The 22008-nt window shown below is 40.7% G+C and overlaps 4 protein-coding genes and 1 pseudogene across 4 annotated transcripts in view; 2 read left to right on the plus strand and 3 right to left on the minus strand.

Annotated features, from left to right (window-relative positions):
- The window catches only part of LOC115435234 (NACHT, LRR and PYD domains-containing protein 5-like), a 753056-nt gene extending 740498 nt beyond the window's left edge, over positions 1-12558 (minus strand). The window contains 2 exon segments of the mRNA XM_030157513.1: positions 11580-11697; positions 12509-12558. The gene's annotated coding sequence lies outside the window, so the exon portion shown is untranslated.
- Positions 1-22008, plus strand: part of LOC115436241 (NLR family CARD domain-containing protein 3-like) — a 1147354-nt gene that overhangs the window by 503273 nt on the left and 622073 nt on the right. The gene's annotated exons all lie outside the window — the stretch shown is intronic.
- The window catches only part of LOC115436275 (zinc finger protein 664-like), a 1196486-nt pseudogene that overhangs the window by 26485 nt on the left and 1147993 nt on the right, over positions 1-22008 (minus strand).
- Positions 1-22008, plus strand: part of LOC115436287 (zinc finger protein 431-like) — a 676852-nt gene that overhangs the window by 5743 nt on the left and 649101 nt on the right. The gene's annotated exons all lie outside the window — the stretch shown is intronic.
- The window catches only part of LOC115436308 (uncharacterized), a 236905-nt gene continuing 223453 nt past the window's right edge, over positions 8557-22008 (minus strand). The window contains exon 6 of the mRNA XM_030159151.1: positions 8557-9328. Coding sequence (XP_030015011.1) covers positions 9220-9328 — 109 coding nt within the window. The 3' untranslated portion in view covers positions 8557-9219. The remainder of the gene's footprint in view (positions 9329-22008) is intronic.

Raw genomic sequence — 22008 nt, forward strand, 5'->3', positions numbered from 1 at the left:
AATTTTTGTGTTTATAAAATTATTTAAATAAATCCAAAATAAATGTGTGTAGGTGTAATCCCAAAATAAGTGACATATTGTTTCCTCTGCATTGCTGCACAAAGAACAAAGAGTATCAATATTTTTTTCATATTTTACTAGATCGGTCTTCACCAGATAACATCTATGGATCAATTTAAAAGCAACTTCTCATACTTTATTTGTAATAATAAATTTCTTTGACAGGATCCAAGTGTTTTTCCAGTCTATGTCATAGTAAATATTATTCCAATAAAAAACAGCTGCAGGTTTGGAAACAATATCTCTTTGAATAATTTCTCTAATACATTGGTTAGTGGCTTTATCACCCAATAAAGGACAGATGTTACCAACATACAGTATATATTAATAGGATTTAGTTCTGGGACAATACAACTTCTACCTTTAGGAGCAGACATCAATAACCTTCTATCCCAATCTGGGATTGCATCAAAAACTACGGCATATTCTTTTGGAGTGACAGGGAAATCATAAATAGATAAAAACTCTTCATAAGAGAAAAAATGACCATTGTCATTGAGCAATTGACAAACAAGTAAAATGTTTTTATCAACCCATTTCTGAATATATAAAAAGTTGTTCTTAAACTTAATATCTTGATTGTTCTAAATAAAACAACTATGGGTAGAAAATTTGTGTGAGTATAGCATTAACTAAGACGATAAGAGCTGCCTATGAAAGTTGGACGGTTTTACTGGTAATTTAGAAATATTGTATTGTAATTGCATCTTAGCAGAAAATGCATTCCTCCAAGTGAGTTAAAAACATGAGCAATAATAAAGTTCCAAATTGAATTGGGATTTTTTAAGAAAAGTTTGATCCATTTGATTTTAAAAGAAGAGTTTAGGGAGGTGAAGTCTAAAGAATTTAAACCACCAGAACACAACTTACTTATCATAACATTTTTTTTTTAATATAATGTACTTTCTTTTTCCAAATGAAATTAAATAATATTTCATCAATTTTTGTGCATATTTCTTTTGAAACATCAAGTGCCATGGCTGCATATATAAGTCTGGAAAGACCTTCAACTTTGGCTACCAAGGATCTTCCACTAATGGACAAATCTCTTTGAAGCCAAAGGTAAAATCTCTGTTGTACTGAAGCTGTGAGTGAGTCAAAATTTTCAGATAATCTAGCACCTTGGTCTTTTTGAATGATAATACCAAGATATTTAACCTTATGCTTAACAGGGACTCCTGAAATAATAGTATCTATGCAGTTTTTAACAGGGAGAAGTTCACATTTTGGAATGTTAAGTTTGAGTCCAGAGGCCATTGAGAAAGTATTAATGACTTTGAGTGGTTCACCAAAATGAGATTAATCCTTTAAAAAAAGTGTTGTGTCATCCACTAGTTGAGTAATAGACAATGTTCTGCCAACAATAGAGAGATTAATACATTACTGTTTTTAAAATGAATAGAAAGTAATTGGGAAGTAATTAGGAAGAAGGAAAAGATGTGCCAAAATTGGACATCCCTGATGGATCCCACGGTTAATATTAAATCTTTTAGTCGTGCCATATGGGAGTTTGATTCAACTATTTGCTTCTGCATACAATGTTTTAATGGATTTTTTTTAAACATATTTCCAAAACCAAAAATATCAAGTGCTTTAAACATGAATTCATGTTCAATGGAATCAAAAGCTTGATAAAAATCCAAAAAAAGAATGAAACTGTTATCTGTAATTAATTCTGAATGATCCAAAATATCAATTACTAGTCTTATGTTATTTGTTATATGTCTGCCAGTCATAAAACTAGACTGTGTTTCATCAATGATATCATTAAGTGTATGTTTTAATTTTTTTGCCAAACACAGCAATCATTTTGTAATCATTATTCAGGAGTGAAATAGGTCTCCAATTATCTTACAATAGAATGTCTTTTTGTGGTTTAGGAATCAAAGTGATTAGTCCCTGAGTCAAAGAAGGAGGGAGCTTTTCATTAGCAATGCTCTCTATATATACCTTATGTAGAAACTGTGAAAAGTCCTTGGAAAAAAATTTGTATATTTCTGAAGTAAAGCCGTCACTCCCTGGACTCTTACTGAGTTTCATGTTTTTAATAGCATCTTCAATATCCAGTATTGTGATGGGGACATCACACATAGCTTTATTAGTATTGCTAATGGTTTTAATATTACCTAAGGAATTACAGAAATTTTCCATGTCCTTTGTACACAATTCAGACTTATAAGTTTTTGTAAAATCATTCACAAGTCTTGGAAATCACTTTAGGGTCTTGTGTGATGACCCCATCTGAACAGAGTTTAGTCATGCTGCCAAATGTATTGGGATGATTCTCCAAGTTAATGCTAATCTATTGTCTCATTTAGGAAATTCTAAAACATGTACAGATGCATTGTGGGATTTGTACCTGTTTGAATCACTGACGGAGACAAAAAGACAGATTCACAACAGTGGAGAGAGACAGATTTGATTTAATTTGTATCGTATTTTACTGTCCACACACAACACAACTACATAAACACAACACAACTACACACACAAAACAAGAAAAGCACTCGGAGAGCACAGACTTCTGCCAAGACAGATCTGCCCCCCCAAATCACCACCAAAATTTGTTCCTTGTGCCAGTATCAACATTTCCCGAAAATTTCATGAAAATCCGTCCATAACTTTTTGAGTTACATTGCTAACAAACAAACAAACAAACAAACATGCAAACATGCAAACACACAAAGCAAAGTGATCACAATAACTGCAATAACACACAACTACGCACACAACACAACTACACAACTACACAAACACACTGAGGATCCTGGTCTCCCCAGTGTAAATCCTCCAAACAGTGGTTCAGTGAATGTGGTTTTGAAGGTGTGGAGGTGGATCAGTTTGTCAGAGGAGACTCTGTAGAAGGACACAGATCCAGCAGGACAGTCCACATACACTGATACTGTACCAGAGGAGGAGGAGGAGGAGGAGGAGGAGGAGGAGGACTGAGGGAGGACTGTGTATTCATTTTTATGCCAGACCCTGTATCCACCTGTATAACACCACAGACTCCAGGACTGATCATTTCCTCCAAACACACAGTCTCTACTGTCTCCTTTCCTTCTGATTCCTCTGTAAGTCAGTGATATATGAACGTTTCCACTCCACTGGACCTCCCAGTAACAGCGACCAGTCAAACCAGTTGAACACATCACCTGTACCCTGTAGTCAAATCTGTCCTGATGATCAGGATATGACTGAACCTCCTCCACTCGTTCCACCTTCTTGTTGTTTTCAGACAGTTTGAGTTTTTCGTTCGCTGTGTTTGGATCCAGGGTGAGTTCACAGAAATCTGATGGACAGAAGAAAACACAATCCAGCTGCAGTTATTGATCAGTGATCAGGTGATTGACTGACAGTCTGATCATATCACCTGGTTCAATTCAACTGTTATTGATGGATGGATCATGTGTGAGTTGGACTCTGATCAATACTCATCAATAACAGATAAATCCAGTGTTTTATAGATGGATCTGTTGTTTCTGAGCACATTTTCACCAACAGAGAATAAAAGTGTGAAACAGATCAACTCTGACTCCATGACGGAGATCTAATCTTTAGAACCAGTTCATGTTTATGATCATATATTGATCTTTAACATTCAAACATTCAAAGTTTGTTTCATTTTGGATCCAAACTGATTCAAACCTAAAAACAGAATCCAATCCCATCAGTCATTTCTCAGTTCTTCTAGACTCTTAGTGTTTTTGCTGTTTGTTCAGGTTGATGTTTAGTTGGTGCTAATGAATCTAATGTTGGATTCGTAGATTCTAATCTTCTCCACAGTGACTTTGACTGTTTACTAATTGGATCTAAACTCAGTACTTTTGGTCATTGAATCAGATTCTTTATCTGATGGACAATAATAGTTTGTAGAAGTGTTTTGGTGGTTTCATCTGAGTTTGTTCCTCAGACAAACTTCTCATCCTGATGAACTCTGTTGTGTTTTGGATCTTATTGGTTGTATTTGTATTCTTTGTCACATAGTGACAGTACAGACTGTAAATGTGCATAAAGACACTAGAGCTATGATATGCACTAAATAGTCTGGGACTGGACCTGAGGACTCACTGCTCAGGGTATGTGGGTCCATGTGGTACCAGTCCTGACCAATCAGCTATCAGCTCATCCTTCCACTAAACTGACTGTCTTCATGAACACTTTAGATGTTTAGAATGTGGAACCAGGTCCTGGTTTGGGTTCAGGTTGTTTTTAATCAGTCTAATGAAATCACACTTACACTTCCTTGGACCTGGTTTCAACCATCGGACTCCAGCAGGATCCAACCTGAAAGGAGGAGGAGGGTCAGAGCAGTTGGAAACACAGACATTCCATCACTCTGATCCACTGAAGCTTTTCTGTTCACATCCACTAAATGGTTCCTTCTGAATCACTGACTGAGTCTGTTGGTCTTTGAACATGGGCTGGACCTTCATACAGGATGGATCCCAGCTCTCACAGATGGTTCCTGTCAGCTCTACCTGTTCTATCTGCCATTATCTGTGGATGCATCAGCTCAGTCCATACCTGACAGTGTCCAGTCTCCAGTGTGGATCCTCCACTAGAGCAGACAGCTCCTGTCCTGAGGCTCCTGGATGGTTGTAGCTCAGGTCTAGCAGTCTGAGATGGGACGGATTGGACTTTAGGGCTGAGACCAGAGAAGAACATCCTTCCTCTGTGATCAGACATCCTGACAATCTGCAACACAAAACATCACATCCATCAACTGAGGATGGAGATCAGTGGAGTTGGAGTCATTGAACAGAGTCCGTGAATGCATGGGACTTCACCAACACGACTTCAATGTGTAAAGTCTATGAGTTCCAGACTCTGAACACAGTTGAAGATCACTAGAACTGGTCTGGAGTTCAACACAAACAACCACTGACAAGCTCAATCCATCCAACAACTGGAGACAAACATTGAAATGATGTGTTGTGTTCTTTGTTGAACCCTGACCTGAGAGTGTCCAGTCTGCATCCTGGACTCTTCAGTCCATCTGACAGCATCTTCACTCCTGAATCCTTCAGGTCATTCTTACTCAGATCCAGTTGTGTCAGACTACAGGACTGGGATCTGAGAACTGAGGACAGAGCTTCACAGCTTCTCTCTGACAGGTTACAGCCACTAAGGCTGGACAAAACAAAAGGGATGAGTATAAAGTTATTGATCTGGTTGAAATGATAGATCCATATTTGAGATGTTTGATCAAACTGTTTGTTCTCACAGAGCTTTGTTGGAGGCTTTGACCACTGGCAGCAGCCTCAGAAGAACCTCCTCTGAACCAGAGTATTCCTTCAGGTCAAACACATCCAGGTCTTCTTCTGATGACAGTAAGATGAAGGCCAGAGCTGACCACTGAGCAGGAGACAGTTGTTCTGTGGACAGACGTCCTGATCTCAGGTACTGTTGGATCTGATCCAACAGAGATCCATCCTCCAGTTCATTCAGACAGTGGAACAGGTTGATGCTTCTCTCTGCCGACACATTCTCACTGATCTTCTCCTTGATGTACTCAACAGTTTTCTGGTTGGTCTTTGAGCTGCTTCCTGTTGGTTTCACCAGACTTTGTAGGAGACTCTGATTGGTCTGCAGTGATAGACCCAGGAGGAATTGGAGGAACAGGTCCAGGTGTCCATCTGGACTCTGTAAGGCCTGGTCCACAGCAGTCTGGTACAACTGGACAGGTTTGTCCTTAGATAGTTTAGACCAAACAGATGTTTGTTCTGACAGCAGATTGACTCCAGTGTTGATGAAGGTCTGATGGACATGAAGAGCAGCCAGAAACTCCTGGACACTCAGATGGATGAAGCAGAACCTCTGGTCCTGGTACAGTCCTCTCTCCTCTTTGAAGACCTCTGTGAACACTCCTGAGTACACTGAGGCTGAGCTGATATCGATGCCACACTCTGTCAGGTCTGATTCATAGAAGATCAGGTTTCCTTTCTTCAGCTGCTCAAAGGCCAGTTTTCCCAGAGACTCAATCATCTTCCTGGTCTCTGGACTCCAGGGTGGATCTGTCTCAGATCTTCCATCATACTTGACATTCTTCAGTTTGGCCTGAACCACCAGGAAGTGGATGTACATCTCAGTCAGGGTCTTGGGCAGTTGTCTTCTCTCTGTGGTCTTCAACACGTCCTCCAGAACTGTAGCAGTGATCCAGCAGAAGACTGGGATGTGACACATGATGTGGACGCTTCGTGACGTCTTGATGTGGGAGATGATTGTGTTGGTCTGTTCTTCATCTGTGAACCTCTTCCTGAAGTACTCCTCCTTCTGTGGGTCAGTGAACCCTCTGACCTCTGTCACCATGTCAACACACTGAGCAGGGATCTGATTGGCTGCTGCAGGTCATGTGGTTATCCAGAGGCGAGCAGAGGGAAGCAGGTTCCCCCTGATGAGGTTCATCAGCAGCACATCCACTGAGGTGGACTCTGTAACATCAGTCAGGATCTGAGTGTTGTTGTCCAGAGGAGGTCGACACTCATCCAGACCGTCCAAGATGAACACCACCTGGAGGTCTTCAAAGATCCAGATTCCTGCTTCTTTGGTTTTACTGAAGAAGTGATGAACCAGTTCCACCAAGCTGAACTTCTTCTGTTTCAGCACATTCAGCTCTCTGAAGGTGAATGGAAATATGAAGTGGATGTCCTGGTTGGCTTTGTCTTCAGCCCAGTCCAGACTGAACTTCTGTGTGGACACTGTTTTCCCGATGCCGGCCACGCCCTTTGTCAGCACTGTTCTGATTGGCTGATCTCTGTCAGGTGGTGTTTTATAGATGTCTTCACATGTGATGGTTGTTGGTGGTCTGTGTGGGTTCCTGGATGCTGTTTCAATCTGTCTGACCTCATGGTCCTGGTTGACCTCTGTAGCCCCTCCCTCTGTGATGTAGAGCTCTGTGTAGATCTGGTTCAGGAGGGTTTGGGGGTTTCCTGCTTTAGCGATGCCCTCAAACACACACTCAAACTTCTGCTGCAGGTTACATTTCAGTTTCCGCTGCTGAACTCCAGACTGACTTCCTGAATGCAGACCCAGATAAAACCATCAGTCTCACAGTAAATCCAAGTATTTTCATCTGTTCAATCTGAACAGAATGGTCTTACTGCGGTGCAGACGCTCAGCCAGCTCCTCCTGCTTCAGCCTCCTTAGGAAGTTCAGTGTGATCTTCAGAAAAGACTCTGAGCTCCTCCTCTGCTCTTCATCCTCATCACCCAGACTCTCTAAGCATTGTGGGTAATCTGTACTCAGAACCTAGTGGAACTTCTTCAGTTCGTTCTTGACAAAAGTGCAGATGTTCTCCTCCAGCAGCTGGAACACAAAACATGATGAAAGACACAAAGTCCACCCATGGACCAAAGCTCAGGTTCATGTTGGACACAGTGATGTCCACTGGTCTGAAACCAGCAGCAGGAGATGATTGGACACAACAGATGGACCAGTACATGTTGGACATGTACTCACCTTAAATATGGAGTCCAGCTGAGTCTGATCCTGTAGACCAGTGGGAACCTCTGAGCTCTGCTGCTCCACTCTGTGGACCAATCATCAACAATGAGCTCACATTATGTCTGTCCACACTGACACCAACAGGCGGACACAGCTGGACGTCAGCATGAGTCACATGACCCCCTGTAGTGGGACATGTGTCCTGGTCCTGCTGATCCCCTGAGAATCAACATCTGAGTCTGTTTGGAGCTCTGTCCTAACAATGTGTCTCCTCACCATCTGCACTCACAACATATGATACAAAGGTGTTCAATGGACCAGGAATCAACCCTAGATTCTGATCCAGTATCATCCAGGACCAGGTCCCACTACAACAACAGGTTTTTATTGATCAGGTTTAGTGTGATTCTGCTGCCAGTGTCTGAATCATAGACGAAGAAAAAAAGAGAGAAGAAAAGAAAAAGACCATGTGACACAGATGGTGCAACAGGACTAACTTTAGGTCGGACATAGAACGCCAAGTTAGGACTGACTGAGCTGAAAACCCTGTTGGTGAATCTGGACCAGATCTGATCAGTGGTGGCTGGTGAAATTATTTTTTGGTGGTGCAGTATCGAGGTCAGTTTTCAGCTGCACTATAACCACATATCACCACTAGGATACACCAATGTACATGTATCACTATTTTAAAATATTAATTTCAATTAAAATAAAAATACACAGTATGTGTTTATCATGTATTTCTATCTGTGAATTTCACCGTCTATCCTTCAAACATGCACAATTTTCAATGACTCTTGTTAAAGTCAGACATGTCCCTGACAAGTCTCTGTTCCACTGATAATATGGAAAATGCATTTAGACCAGGGGTGAAGGTAGTACGAGTAGGTCACATGACATGAAAAAAGTAGAACATCAAGGTGGGGACTAAAAAAAAAATAATAATAATAATAAAAATCAATGATATCGCTCATGCCGGGAATCAATCTTGTGCCTCCTGCATCTAAACCAGTTCTGTAATAATAATAATAATAATAATAATAATAATAATACATTTTATTTATAGGTGCCTTTCTTGGCACTCAAGGACACTGTACAGTAAACAAGAATAAAACTAGCAATAAAACAGAGTCAAAAGCAAAAGGCAGGTTAAAAATTGGACAATGCAATTTTGCTCACAATGAGAAAACAGTCTTAAACAGATGGGTTTTGAGTTTGGATTTGAAGAGAGGGAGTGAAGTGTTTATCCAGTGATCTCTCCAGCCTCTTAGTCATGTCTCAGTAGTTTTTCTTATGGACCTATTCACTGATTCCATTTTTGAGGAAGGTCTTGATTTTTTTTGACGTTCACTCCTGTGGGTGGGGCTGAGGTTCTTCCATCTCTTGTATTGAAGGGGGTCTACTGCACACATGCCATTTATAACGAGAGTCTAATATGACAAAGGCAGAGCCTTGGGGGCAGATTTTAGCCCCAAACAGGAAACGCATCGGTTGACTGTTTTCTAAACAACTGAAAACATGTTTAAACTCCACTTGAATGCAGATTATACACAGTACTCATGGCCTGTATCATGAATTACTCATTTATTTGAATATTAATGTTTTTGTAAAATTATTTTAGGTGATTCCCATCTTCGTCTTCTTCATGTGAGACAGGTGGGGCGGCGCCCTAGCACCCTCTACTGATGAGCTGCCACTGGATCTGAGGTTCACTTACTGAGTCTTTGAAGGACGTCCTGCTTTAAAATACGTCTCTCGTTCCATGGAGTCATCACTCTTCATGGACACACAGCTGGGTCCAGGTCCAGGTCCAGGTCCAGGACTGTGAACATTGATGGTACAGTGGTTTTAGTGCTGAACTCTGACATTAAACTGTGGTCTTAGTGTGATTCATATCCTACTGCAGAATCATCCAGGTTCCATGTGGACGTTAAAGGAGACGCTGTTCTCTGTCAAATGTTTTCTGACTCTGCTGTGACCTCTGACCTGATGCTCATATGTGAGGACTCAGGGTCCAGATCTAAGATAAAAATGTGTTAAAGCTGAAACAGATCAGTGGACCCTCAGACCTAAACTCAGACTGAACTCTATGAGTCACTTATCTGCACCTTGTATGTTCGTCCACTGAGTGTAGGGTCACTCAGTGCTGTTCTGATACTGACGTTCACTTACTGAGGCTCACAAACATGTCCTCTTTTAAAATACATCTCTCGTTCCATGGAGTCATCACTCTTCATGGACATACAGCTGGGTCCAGGTCCAGGTCCATGTCCGGGACTCCAAGGAGGGGCTCCCTCCTCTCTGTCCTCACTCTGATCCATTCTGCTGAGTCCACATCAGAACACAAACCATCAGTCCAGACCTGAATCCACGCTGATTCATCCTTTACATGATAAACAGCAGCTGAATCTACTTCTATTTTGAAAGGTTTCACAGGAAGTGTTAGTGTCCTGTTGTGTCGGACTTTAATCTGTAGATGACGACTGAGGAAGGTCATGAACATGTTGAAGTTGGTTTATTTGACCTAAACAGCAGCTCTTTATCACCTGATCAGATTCTAGTTCATCAATAACTGACAAAACTGAATGTGAAAGGTTAAAGGTCAACAGTTATCAGAGATCAATTAAAACAACATCATGAACCCAGACTGACTTTAAACATCACAAACATGTGTAAAGTGTTTCCAGATCAGTTTATTGTCACAGACTCAGATCAAACCATCCTGATTGGATTCAAAGAGTCACAGATAAAACTCACCTGTGGTCCAGCGGTTCTGAGATAAACCGGACTCAGGGTTTTGGACCAAGACCTGCATCCCACATCTCATACGGCAGTGGTTCTCAAATCCAGTCCTCGTGGCCCAGTGTCCTGCATGTTTTAGATATTTCCCTCTTCCATCACACCTGGGTCAGTTAATGATGAGCTCTTCATCAGGCTCTGCAGAAGCCTGATAATGATATACTGGCTTCCAGGTGTGAAGAGAGAAATATCTAAAACATGCACCGGGCCACGAGGACTGGATTTGAGAACCACTGTCATATGGTGTGTGTTTAATGTAGATGTGACTCAATGAAGGTGTTTGTGGGTGCTGTTTGTGGTGTGAGTGTGAGTTGAAGTGTCACGGCTGATACGTGTGTGTGTGTGTGTGTGTGTGTGTGTGTGTTAGTTCTGCTGTAGTTCTACTGTCAGACCACTAGATGGTCTCCTGGAGCTGATGATGGGACCTGAAGGGAAGGAGCACAGCTGATTCTCAAAGTCTCGGAAGAAAATCCATGGGAATATTGAAGGTGAACTGGTTTAGTCTACTGGTTTACAGTCTGACCAACACCATGTGATGATGGTTTCTCAGATTTCCATTAAAACCTGAAGGACTAAACCAGCTCAGACCAGAGGTCGCATGACCAGAGGTCACATGACCAGAGGAGGCGGTTGAATCACCTATAAATCAGAAACAGCAGGATGTGATTCTGAACTGTGTTCACTGCTCATGTTCTCCAGTGGAAACCTGCCTAGAACCTTTAATGACACTAATGTTCTGTAGGTTTAAGTGTCTGGACTCAAACCTGAACATGTGGTTTATTTGGACATAACAGCTGATTGGTTTCGATTTGATCACAGTGATGTCAAAGGTCAGTGTGTCTGATCATCCAATAGGAGTTCTCATATCTGTGAAATAACTCTAGTCTTTAGAGGAACAGGAACCCAGCACCAGGACACAGTCTGTAAAATACCAGAGTTCCCTCAGTCTGCAGGAGGAGTGGACCTGTGAAAAGGGTCCATAAAGGGTTTAACATGTCTGAAAGGAAGACCTGAATCCCAGACCTGAACTCTCTGAGAAGGCTGTGACTGTTGGACTGGGTTCAGGATGACCTTTGACCCCAAGTCCGTCCACCAACAGTGTGTTGTTTAGTATCAGTCGACTGTGCTTTGTGAGTCCACTTCAACATGTGGTAGAAAATCCATGTTGTGTGTTGAACATGTGTTTGATGTGTTCTGTTCAGGTTCTACTGCACAAGATTCTGCTCTGTCAGCGTCATTTCAACAACAAACATTTGAGTTTGTGACAGACTCACTGTGTTAATGACGCTGTAATGGAAATGTCCCCAGTGGTCCAGTGAAACTCACTCCTGTTCTGGATGACTTCAGCTCACATGATTGTCCCGGTCAGACATCAGAGGGGATTTCCTGAATCTGCAAAGACAAATGGAGCCGATGGAACATCATACAATGGTTGAACTCCAACCAAAACCACTTTGAATAAGTGGCTCCAAACACAACAAACCCCGCCTCTCACACATATTGTAGCTTATTTTGGCATCGATCCAGCTGATGTCATCATGTCTATGCATGTGCTGATGTCAGTATATCAACTGCCTCTAAATATGTGCCAAGTTTGAAGTAAATTGAAACAAAATTGATGTTTTTATAGACATGTGAAATGTTACCCATTATAGGTAAATGGAAAGAAAAAAGATTTTAAAAATTCATCGAAAAAATTTGAACTTTGACCTACTCTTTAGAAAATGTAATCAGATACATTCTGGGTCACTGGCAACCTATAAACCCAATTTGGTATGAATTCAACTAGTAGTTTTGCTGCTAGTGTTAACAAAGAAGGAAACAAAGAAACAAGCAAACCTAACAAAAATCAATACCCCTTGCTTCCTCCTCGCACCTATTGTAGCTTATTTTGGCATTGATCCACTCTTTCATCCATATTCAGTGTTTTGTTAAATATAAAAATCATATTCAAATGACAGAAACAGTTGCATATGAGAAGATGCTGGGGAAACTGAGCAGAACAAGTGACACAATGATCGAACACTGGGGTGGTTTCAGTAAATATATATCTGGGGAATTTGACCCAAACTTGTACAGATTAATCCCCTTCAGGGGGCGGGGTAACCAGTAATAAATGACACTAAACTGATGAAAGTTTATGGAGAACAAATCAAATACCACAAAGATGGGACAGAAACAAGAGAAAGAATAGAAAACTGACCTGTGGAAGGCTGATGGAAGAGTCTAAGTGTTGGTGTGTCTCAGGTGAACTGTGTCCTGGAATGGAAGAGAACCTCACCTGGTCCCACAGGTTCCACCAGCGCCAGTGGGAGGAGCTTAGTTAGAATGTCTGTCAGGTTTGTTCTTGTTTAACCCTTTAAATCTCAGTCTGAGTAGACGTTCTGGAACATCAGCAGACATAGATGCATAACAGAGGATAGAGATACTGTTTCTGTTTCACCTTGTTTAATGTCATGTATTTAAAAACAGGTAATAAATAAATAAATAAATAAATAGTTTAAAGAGTAAACTATATGAGGATCTAAAGCAGGGGTCTCAAACATGCAGCCCTGGGGCCAAAGGTTCCAGGCTAAAGGTTCCAATCTGGCCCATGGGATGAATTTGCAAAGTGCAAAAAATTCCACAGTCTTGAATTGAATTAAGCAAAAAAAAAAAAAAAAATAACTTGACTTAAGGAAAAAATCTTGAATTAAGCAAAAAAAAAAAAAAAAATTCTCAAATTTAGCAAAAAATCTTGAATTAACAACTTCAAATTTTTTTCATTTTTAGTAGGAAAAATAACTATTGTATGAAAACATTTACATTTACAAACTATCCTGTAACAACTAAATGTGAATAACCTGAACAAATATGAACAACCTGAAAGAGCTAAAGAAAATTAAGCATGAGGTTAACAACTTTCTGCCTGTTACTAAGTGTCTAGTGTCTTTGTAGATCCGATCCATTATGCATTGTAGAAATGATAAGTTGAGGCATAATATTGTTAAAATTGCACTTATTTTTCTTAATAAATTTCAGTTTTTTCAGGTTATTCACATAGTTTATAACAGTAAGCATTTTCATAATTTAATGGTGTGGGTTTTTTTGCACTAAAACAAAGACAAAAATTTGGAGTTGTCATTATTTATAGGTTATTATGTTATTATTTTACTGGTCTGGCCCACGAGAGATCAAATCAGGCTGAATGTGGCCCCTGAAAGAAAATGAGTTTGAGAGCCCTGTTATAAAGTGTCCATGTCAGTGTGTTTACAATCGCAGCAGTAGTGCAGTACAGTCATGGTTCTGACGTGAATGTTAGAAGAATCCTTAAGTTCTGATGGTTTAAACATTTTTACAGTCAACTATATTAATATAACCTGAGGTTCAATTCACTTGGGAAATAAATATGTGGTTTTCCAGTTTTACAGCTGTGTGTACTTGGACTACAGTAAAGTATGTGTCATATCATGTTGAATTATAAATGACTGGACACAGCCTTCACTGTACTTAGTGTAACTGGACACTTTGTAATGTGGGACACTCCCTGTTTCCTCGTCATAACAATAAGTCACTGAGGGTCAGATTAAGTGTCACATAGATGTGAGTGTGTTTTTACTGTAAGTGGGAGAAAAACAGTGACAGGATTGTGTAACATTTTTTGGGAAGTGAAACATGATTAATAAGACTTGATTCCATCCTGCTAAAGAACAGACTTGTAAAATACCAAACCTGGAAAAGTAGTTAAACACAGCTTGATAGCTGACTTTTTACAGTGTTTTGTTTTGTTTTTTTTATCCCCTGAGAACTGATAAAAACCTTATTACAACAGTGGACATGAGGACTTCCCTTTTCTGGGGCTTTTAGACCACTGAGAACACTGCACTAATAAATACTGTCAGCTCTGTGGTGAGTTTAGACCATTTACTGGACTTTGCATTTGACAGGATAAAACGTCACTGGAATATTGAATTCTAAAAGTGACCTCCTTACTTCTTACGGTACATCCTCTTGTATGTTGTCTTACTAATAATTTCCAAGAAAGACAATATGCCATTTATTGAAAATATCCTTTCAATACTGTGAATGTGGAGGTGTAGCTTTATAAATGCATTCATGGTATAGATTTGGGAGTAGAGACACAGGATTGTCTATATTTGCATTTACCCCCAATAGAAACATCCAAACATGTCTTTGACTTGTGCTCGAACTATCCAGATCTATATCTACTTTGGATCTGAATTATGAGCTCATACAAACACTGAATCTTTAGTGATAAATCCACCACAGATGCTTTTACCAAGACCTCAGTCTGTAATGGTTATAATCAGTGTTTCCAACAGTTCTGCCTATTCTAGTATTCAGTCAACTCCAATATTCCTGAAAATCCTCCTGAAACACAGACATGAATTTAGACCAATCATGAATGAGTGAAAATGTAAGGAATGTCTGAAAGCTACAGGATAAAATATTAAATACACATCTATTAAATATACATATACTACTAAAGTACGGCAAAAACCACTGAGATATACAAAAAGCTAACTCTGTACTACAGATGAGAAATATATACAATAAATAAGGATATGTACAGGTTATTTGGGATAGGCAGTATAGGATATTTATAGGTAATATAGGATATATACGGGATATAGGATATACACAGGTAATATTGTCACATCCCTGTTTGTTCTGCTCTCGTTTTTCTCATCTCTCTCTTTCTTTCTTTCACTCTCTCAGCCACACCTCCTCATCAGTAAATCACCCTCACCTGTGAGCACAGCGGGTCTCATTAGGCAGGGTGTATATTTTCACCTCTCTGTCCTCTGGTCTTTGCCAGATTGTATCTACCTCATGTGTTACTCTCCAGTATTTTCTTCTGCATGTTCCTCTGATCCTGTTTGTTCCTGACCTGCCCCACCTGCTGCCTGGATCCCTACCTGCCTGCTTGTCTGACTATGTCTGCCTGTCTGCTTCCCTGGTGATTCACTTACCTTCGTCTGACCACGTCTCTGCCTGAACCCCGGATGACTGACCTGCCTTCCATCCTGACCATGTCTCCTGCCTTCCTCCCTCTGGTCCCGTTTGGATATCCTGGTTCTCGACCCCCCCCCCCCCACCACCTGTACCTGATTCACCTGCTGTCTGTCCCTTGTCTGTTACTTGTCTGCCAGAGAATTAAGACTGTTCACCTTGAGCACCTGAAACTGCACTTGGGTCCTCTGTTGTACTTGTTACAAATATAGGATATGTATAGGTAAATATAGGATGTATACAGGTAAGAACAGGTGTGTCTAATCAGCGGTCACAACAAGAAGTAGCAGACACACCTGGATTAATCAGTGTGGCCAATGATGAAAGACAGGAAATAAAGGACCCACCTGAAGTCCAGGAAATAATGGGGCTGTGCACATAGTCCCTTAACCCTCCTGTAGTCTTCTGGCAGAAATGACCCATAGCTCTGTATATTCCTGCACACACTCTCTCTCTCACTCTCTCTCTCTTTGTCCTCGTCAGGTTGAATGGACCCTCTTGAATCCCAATTTTGAGTATAAACTGCCCTCCTGCTGTCTTTGTTGGGTCAAAGAGGGCCTATTGAGCTAAAGACGAAGGCAGCAGGAGGGCTAAATTAATAATTTAAGTTCAAAATAACTTTGATTTTGGCTTGAACAATACAAATAAACTCAGACTGCTCCTTGAGACAATATTTGTCCAAATAAAAATAGGAAATGTGCAATTATCTACAACTATGACAATAAAGTTAAGCCTTCACACACCCCCATTGGGTCCCACCCCACAGTTTGAGAACCACTGGATTAGACTGAACTAACATTAGCCTAAGTACAAGTACAAATCTGGACTGGCTGGAATCTCCAACACACAACCATAGCTCAGGAACACTGGAAACCAACAGGAAACAGGTCAAAGGTCAACCCTGTGAGCCTCTCCCAGCTGAGGAATCATCTGTACCACTGAACCCAAACACATCCTCTATGGACTCATTTATGGAGGAAAGGTGTTGGTTCTGTCCTCATTTACTGAGGTTTTCATCGCAGGGCAAATTTGACCTGCTGACATAAAGGATGGAAGAAGAATACGAAGAAATACTGAAGATCTGTCACCGAGGATTCATCCCAAAGTCAGTGGGATCCAGTTTGGGTTCTAAATGTGATAGAACTGGAGGTACAGTTAGACCCAGATAATGGTTCCTATCAGTCCATGAAGTAACGACAGTAGAAACTGTTGTAAACATGTTCTCTGTTCTGACTCCTCCTCCTCTCATCCACTTCATCTTGGCTTCATTTTGATGAGACCAAGCCTCAGAGTAGAAGCTGATGTGAAGCTCAGTGGTTGAACTCAGTGTTGTTGTTGCTGATGATGTTACTGAGGGTCAGGGTTTTCTCCTCACTGGTCCATTAAACTCCTCTGGACTATTTAGATTAGACTGGACCGTGTGTTGAACTGGTAACTTCACCATCAGTAAAAGTACAGAGAAAATCAACAGTCATTAGATTCAAAATAGGGTAAGTGAATCTCAGCTGCTTCGTGACAATGCCTTGATATAATGTTGAGACACAGAAACGGACGTTTAAAAAGAGGGAGTGTTTGTGTTTCTGCACATGACCCACTTCTGAGCCTCAGGTGGTTGTGGACCAGCTGAGCCACTGTAAGGGGGTTTAGACTCACTGTTCCACATCCATCAGAAGTAAGTAAGTAAAGTTTATTTATATGGAACTTTTCACAGAAAGAATTCACAAAGTGCTTTTGAGTCAAATCAGAAGTAGGATCCACAGACAAACACAGACACACAGCTGTGTCCACAGACATAAAAACTAAAGAACATGGTCTGAAAACCTACAGCTCATTCAAAGCCTGTGGAAGCAATAAGGTGTGCAGCTGCTTTGGAAAGGACTGAACAGAATTTAAAGGGCAAAGTGACTGGAAATGTCATCCATAGTCTGGGGCACTGCTTACAGGCTCCGCCAGGCCCGGACTGGCTAATCGGGAGGACCGGGACAATTCCCGGTGGGCCGGTATAATATTTGGGCCGCGAGGGCTGGAGTTCACTTTAAATATGTATTTAATATTTTATTTATCGATTTTTTGGGGGCCGGTGTTCAGTCATAGCACTGAGTTGATCACGTAATCTGCAGCCGCTGTTCCTGGGCCACACCCCCTCTACGAGCAAACTGTTTGTTTTCTTCCTCTTATTTGCAGACGCACCGTGACCTGGCCTAACATGTCCTTGCATTCGGTTAGTAGCTCTGTACTGTAGCTGTGGAGCAGATATGATCTGTGCTCTGTAGGCTGTGGATGGTCAGCTGTGTTTGCTGTTTGAAACATGGATAATAGAAAGAGCAAGGGTGGTGTGGAGAAGGCAAGAATTAAAAAGAGGAAAGTTCTGGAAGCAAACGCAGCCAAATGTGGCAAAATCTGCAACTTTTTCACAAAAACGACCTCCGGTTGGAAACAACTAATGAGGACGATGAACCGGGTCAGGTGAGCTGTTGGAACAGACTGTGTGAACAAGCATTAGTTCCAGTAAAACCACTTTCTAGACCTAAACGATAGTACTGGCCTATTTTAATTTTTATTATTAAAAGTGAGACAGTAAATACACAAAGCCCACAACTGAAAGGCAATAGCATAAAGTCATATTAAATAAGCCTGCATATTTAGCCAATGTAAATATCTTAATTAGTTAAGTAAGTCAAAATGTCTGTAGATATTATTTTTATTGTGATCCAGGTGCAGGAGAGTCTAGGGAAACTGGAGGAAGTGTGGAAGGGAGAGCAGAGTCTACTGATGACAGAGGAGCAGCTCAGCAGCACAACCCTGAACCACTAGGCACAAATGACACAGATGAAGATGAGTCTGCTGTTAGCTTTGATCGCCCTCAGTCACAGGATACACATGTTTTTTTCTTATCATCCTCATCAAACCCCTAATATCACTATACCAAAAGTTTTCAATAGCAACGATGGAACAAACCGCAAGTAAGTTGTGATGGAAATCTTTTGTTGCAGAGGATACAAAAATAATAGTTATTAGAAAGTGCAGCAGGCTTTATTTATTTATTTTTATTTAATATTTTTATATATTCTTTCATTTCAAACATTTTAAAGGTTTGAAAAATGTTAACACTTATAAGAACAAAAATATAGATTCTGTTATTGTTGTGTTGTGAGGAATAATAATGTTGGAGATGTCGATGTGCACTCACTGTTGAAATAAATCCACATTGTGAAGCAACCTTTATTTGCGCTGAATTGGAAACATTTTAGAAAATACACTGAATTAGAAGGCTTTGCAGAACAGTGTGTAGACCTAACATGTAAGGTTAGAATTGCATGATTTTAATAATAATCGGTCGTGATCTAAAGTGGGCCGGTCTGAGGTATGAAACTCCAGGGCTGAAAATGAGTCTCAGTCCGGCTCTGGGCTCCGCCCCCTCTAGTGTTGAGGTGGGTGTGGGGATGACCAGCTGGTACTGACGCCATGATCTAAGAGCATGTGAAGCGTTCTACGATCTGACCAACTGGGAAATGTCAACCCAACATGACTGCAGACTTAGCTGACAGTGTGTGTGTGTGTGTGTGTGTGTGTGTGTGTGTGTGTGTGTGTGTGTGTGTGTGTGTGTGTGTGTGTGTGTGTGTGTGTGGGGTGGGGGTGGCGGCATGTGTTTCTACAACACAAATCAGTTCAAATCCTCAAACCAGGGCTGACCATCAAACCAACAGGACCTGCCTGAATATACACACCACTTTTAATTGGCATTAATTGGTGTGTTATCTGTTCCATTCTAAGCTTTCCACATGTATGTTCACGGTGCGTCAAACACCACGCACTGAGGGTTAGGGTTGTGTGAACCGCAGATCTTGGCGTAAATTGACACACCATCAAATGGCCTTGAATAACACGCAAAAGGACAAAAATGCATACGTACAGCAGCCAGATGCCATTAGAACTGGTGTGACATACAAGGCAATTTCATGAGATCAGTGTGGATCAGAGCTGGACTACAGTAGGTCTGTAAACAGCTGGAAATGAAAGGAATACGACACTAAATTAAAATATGGACTGAGTCCATTTCAGTGGAACATGTAATAGACAGATCCAGATGTGCTTTGAATGAACAGCACAGACTCAACAGTTTGAGCATCATGTGACCAAAACACCCCAAACTGTGGTGTTTGACAGACACACTGTCCTGGTTTTGTGTTCCTCTGAACAGCTGAGTTATTTCACAGATATGAGGACTCCTATTGGAGGATCCAACCCACTGACCTTTGCCCTCTGGTGTCACCCTCAGGTGTCAAATCTAAACCAATCAGCTGTTGAGTCCAAATAAACCACATGTTCATTTTTGAGTGCAGACACTTAAACCTACGGAACATTAGTGTCATTAAAGGTTTGAAGCAGGTTTCCAGTGGTCTGGGCATGTGCTAACCCATCCAAACATTAGCTGTTCAAATGGGTATATATAAACGTATAAAACGTGTTTGGTAGGTATTTATAAGGACTTCGATGATTTATTTAAATGATAAATTTGTGGTTAAAATTTGCCAAAATAAGCCTGGTCACAGATCCAAATAAGAACATCAGTGTTTTTGTACTTACACAAATGGTTAAAATGTCCTGTTTCAGACAAAACTTCACATAAAACACAATTAAATATGTGAACTAATATGTGTTTCTATGACACCAGCTAGTGTTGGAGCAAAAATGAGCCATAATTCAAATTTCATTAGGGGAAAAAGAAAGTAACGGATCCAACCAGACTATCGTCTCAAAAGCACCAGCTATTTAGTTTGAAGAAAACAAACACATAAGTGTCCAACTACAGCTGTATTATATACAACATATGGAATATAAGGAACAAGTACCTGTCCATCATTAAATGGAGTACCTGGATGTTCTTCTTTTATCAGACATTGTTAACTAAAGATGACAGTTTGTGCATTCTGCTGGAACTGAAACCTCACTGATCAGATCCTCCTTGGGCAGATCCTCCTGCTCTGGACTGGTTTAGTCCTTCAGGTTTGAATGGAAATCTGAGAAACCATCTTCACATGGTCATCAGTTATCATCACCAACATATTTTCTTCCAAGACTTTGACAATCAGCTGTGCTTGTCCTTCCCTTCAGGTCCCATCATCAGTTCAAGGAGGCCATCTAGTGGTCTGACAGTAGAACTACAACAGAACAAACACACACACACACACACACACACACACACACACAGATCTGCCATTACACTTCAACTCACACTCGTGCGACAAACAACACCCACAAACACCTTCATCAAGTCCCATCTACATTAAACACATACCATATGAGATGTGGGACGCAGATCTTGGTCCAAAACCCTGAGTCTGGTTTATCTGTGACCCTCTGGTCCACATCTGACTCTTCTCCATCATAGAACCACGTCTCAAACTCTGCTGTTTTCAGTGTTTGTTGTGTGACTGATGTGGATTCAGCAGAATGGATCAGTGTGAGGACAGAGAGGAGGGAGCCCCACCGCCAAAGACCGCCAAAAGGAACCCCCCAGGACCTGGACCTGGATTTGACAGACCTCCCAAAGCTCAGAGGTGAGACCACCATCTGGATCTGTCCACCACTGTTCTCCATGTCAGAGCTCAGCACTAAAACCACTGACATCACTATTCACAGACCTGGACCTGGACCTGGATCCAGTTGTGTGTCCTTCAGGAGTGACTGGTCCAAGGGGTACCCACCAGATTTTTCCACAGAGACGTAAGTTTGATGTAAATGTCCGATGTGTCGACTGTTTGTTAAATCTATATTAAACATTGACTTTAGTTTAAAGTTTAGAACGTGTTCATTTTCAGCTGATTCTTCACATCATTGAGTCTGTTTCCATGACCATAAAAATCCAATAACTATTAGTAATCAGATCATTGGAAGATCCATACCTGATGCCTTTACATGCACTTAAATGTGAAAATCCTAAACCCTGGTTTAGCTGCTCCAGTCTATTATTGGGATGTCTTTGGGAGGTCATACGTACATAGTGATGATAGAATCCAACTTCCTGTTATTGTCTCCAACTCCCGTTTGACTAGGTAACTTCTGTTTTTTATGATTGTAATAGTTTTTTTTTCCTTAGTTTTTTTTTTCTCCTTAGTTTATTTCAGACACAGGCATGATATAAAACATGAAACAAAAACAAAATAAAGATAATAAATAATACACAAATAAAAAATCAAACAATAGAAAAATAATAATAATAATGATAAACAATACACAAAAAAATCAAATAATAGAAAAAAAAAAGAACTGTTGTGCCTGAAAGGGAGTAGGAAGAAGCCACTGCTTATCCAGTCCTACCCCCTAATTCCAGTCCTCAGACTGTTAGTGCTAAATCACTTGATATACAACATAAGATTGTGATTATCTACATACACTTCTACATACACTTATACAGTCACATACACATATACATACACACATACAGTCACATACACGCTAGTTTATGTCTACCGCTGTACACACACATCTCCACCCCCATGTTTATATACACACACCATACAACAGAACAACCTGGCAATCCAAATAATGATCACACCCTTCCTTGAGCCAGATATTGTGAAAATAACATTTCTTTGTACATTTTTTCGAATTTTTGAATTTGTGCACATGTGCAGATGGAACAGAACTAAATCCATCCCATGAACCTGTAAACATGCATGAAGACAT

This window comes from Sphaeramia orbicularis, chromosome 16, assembly GCF_902148855.1.
Source record: "Sphaeramia orbicularis chromosome 16, fSphaOr1.1, whole genome shotgun sequence".
Classification (NCBI taxonomy): domain Eukaryota; kingdom Metazoa; phylum Chordata; class Actinopteri; order Kurtiformes; family Apogonidae; genus Sphaeramia; species Sphaeramia orbicularis.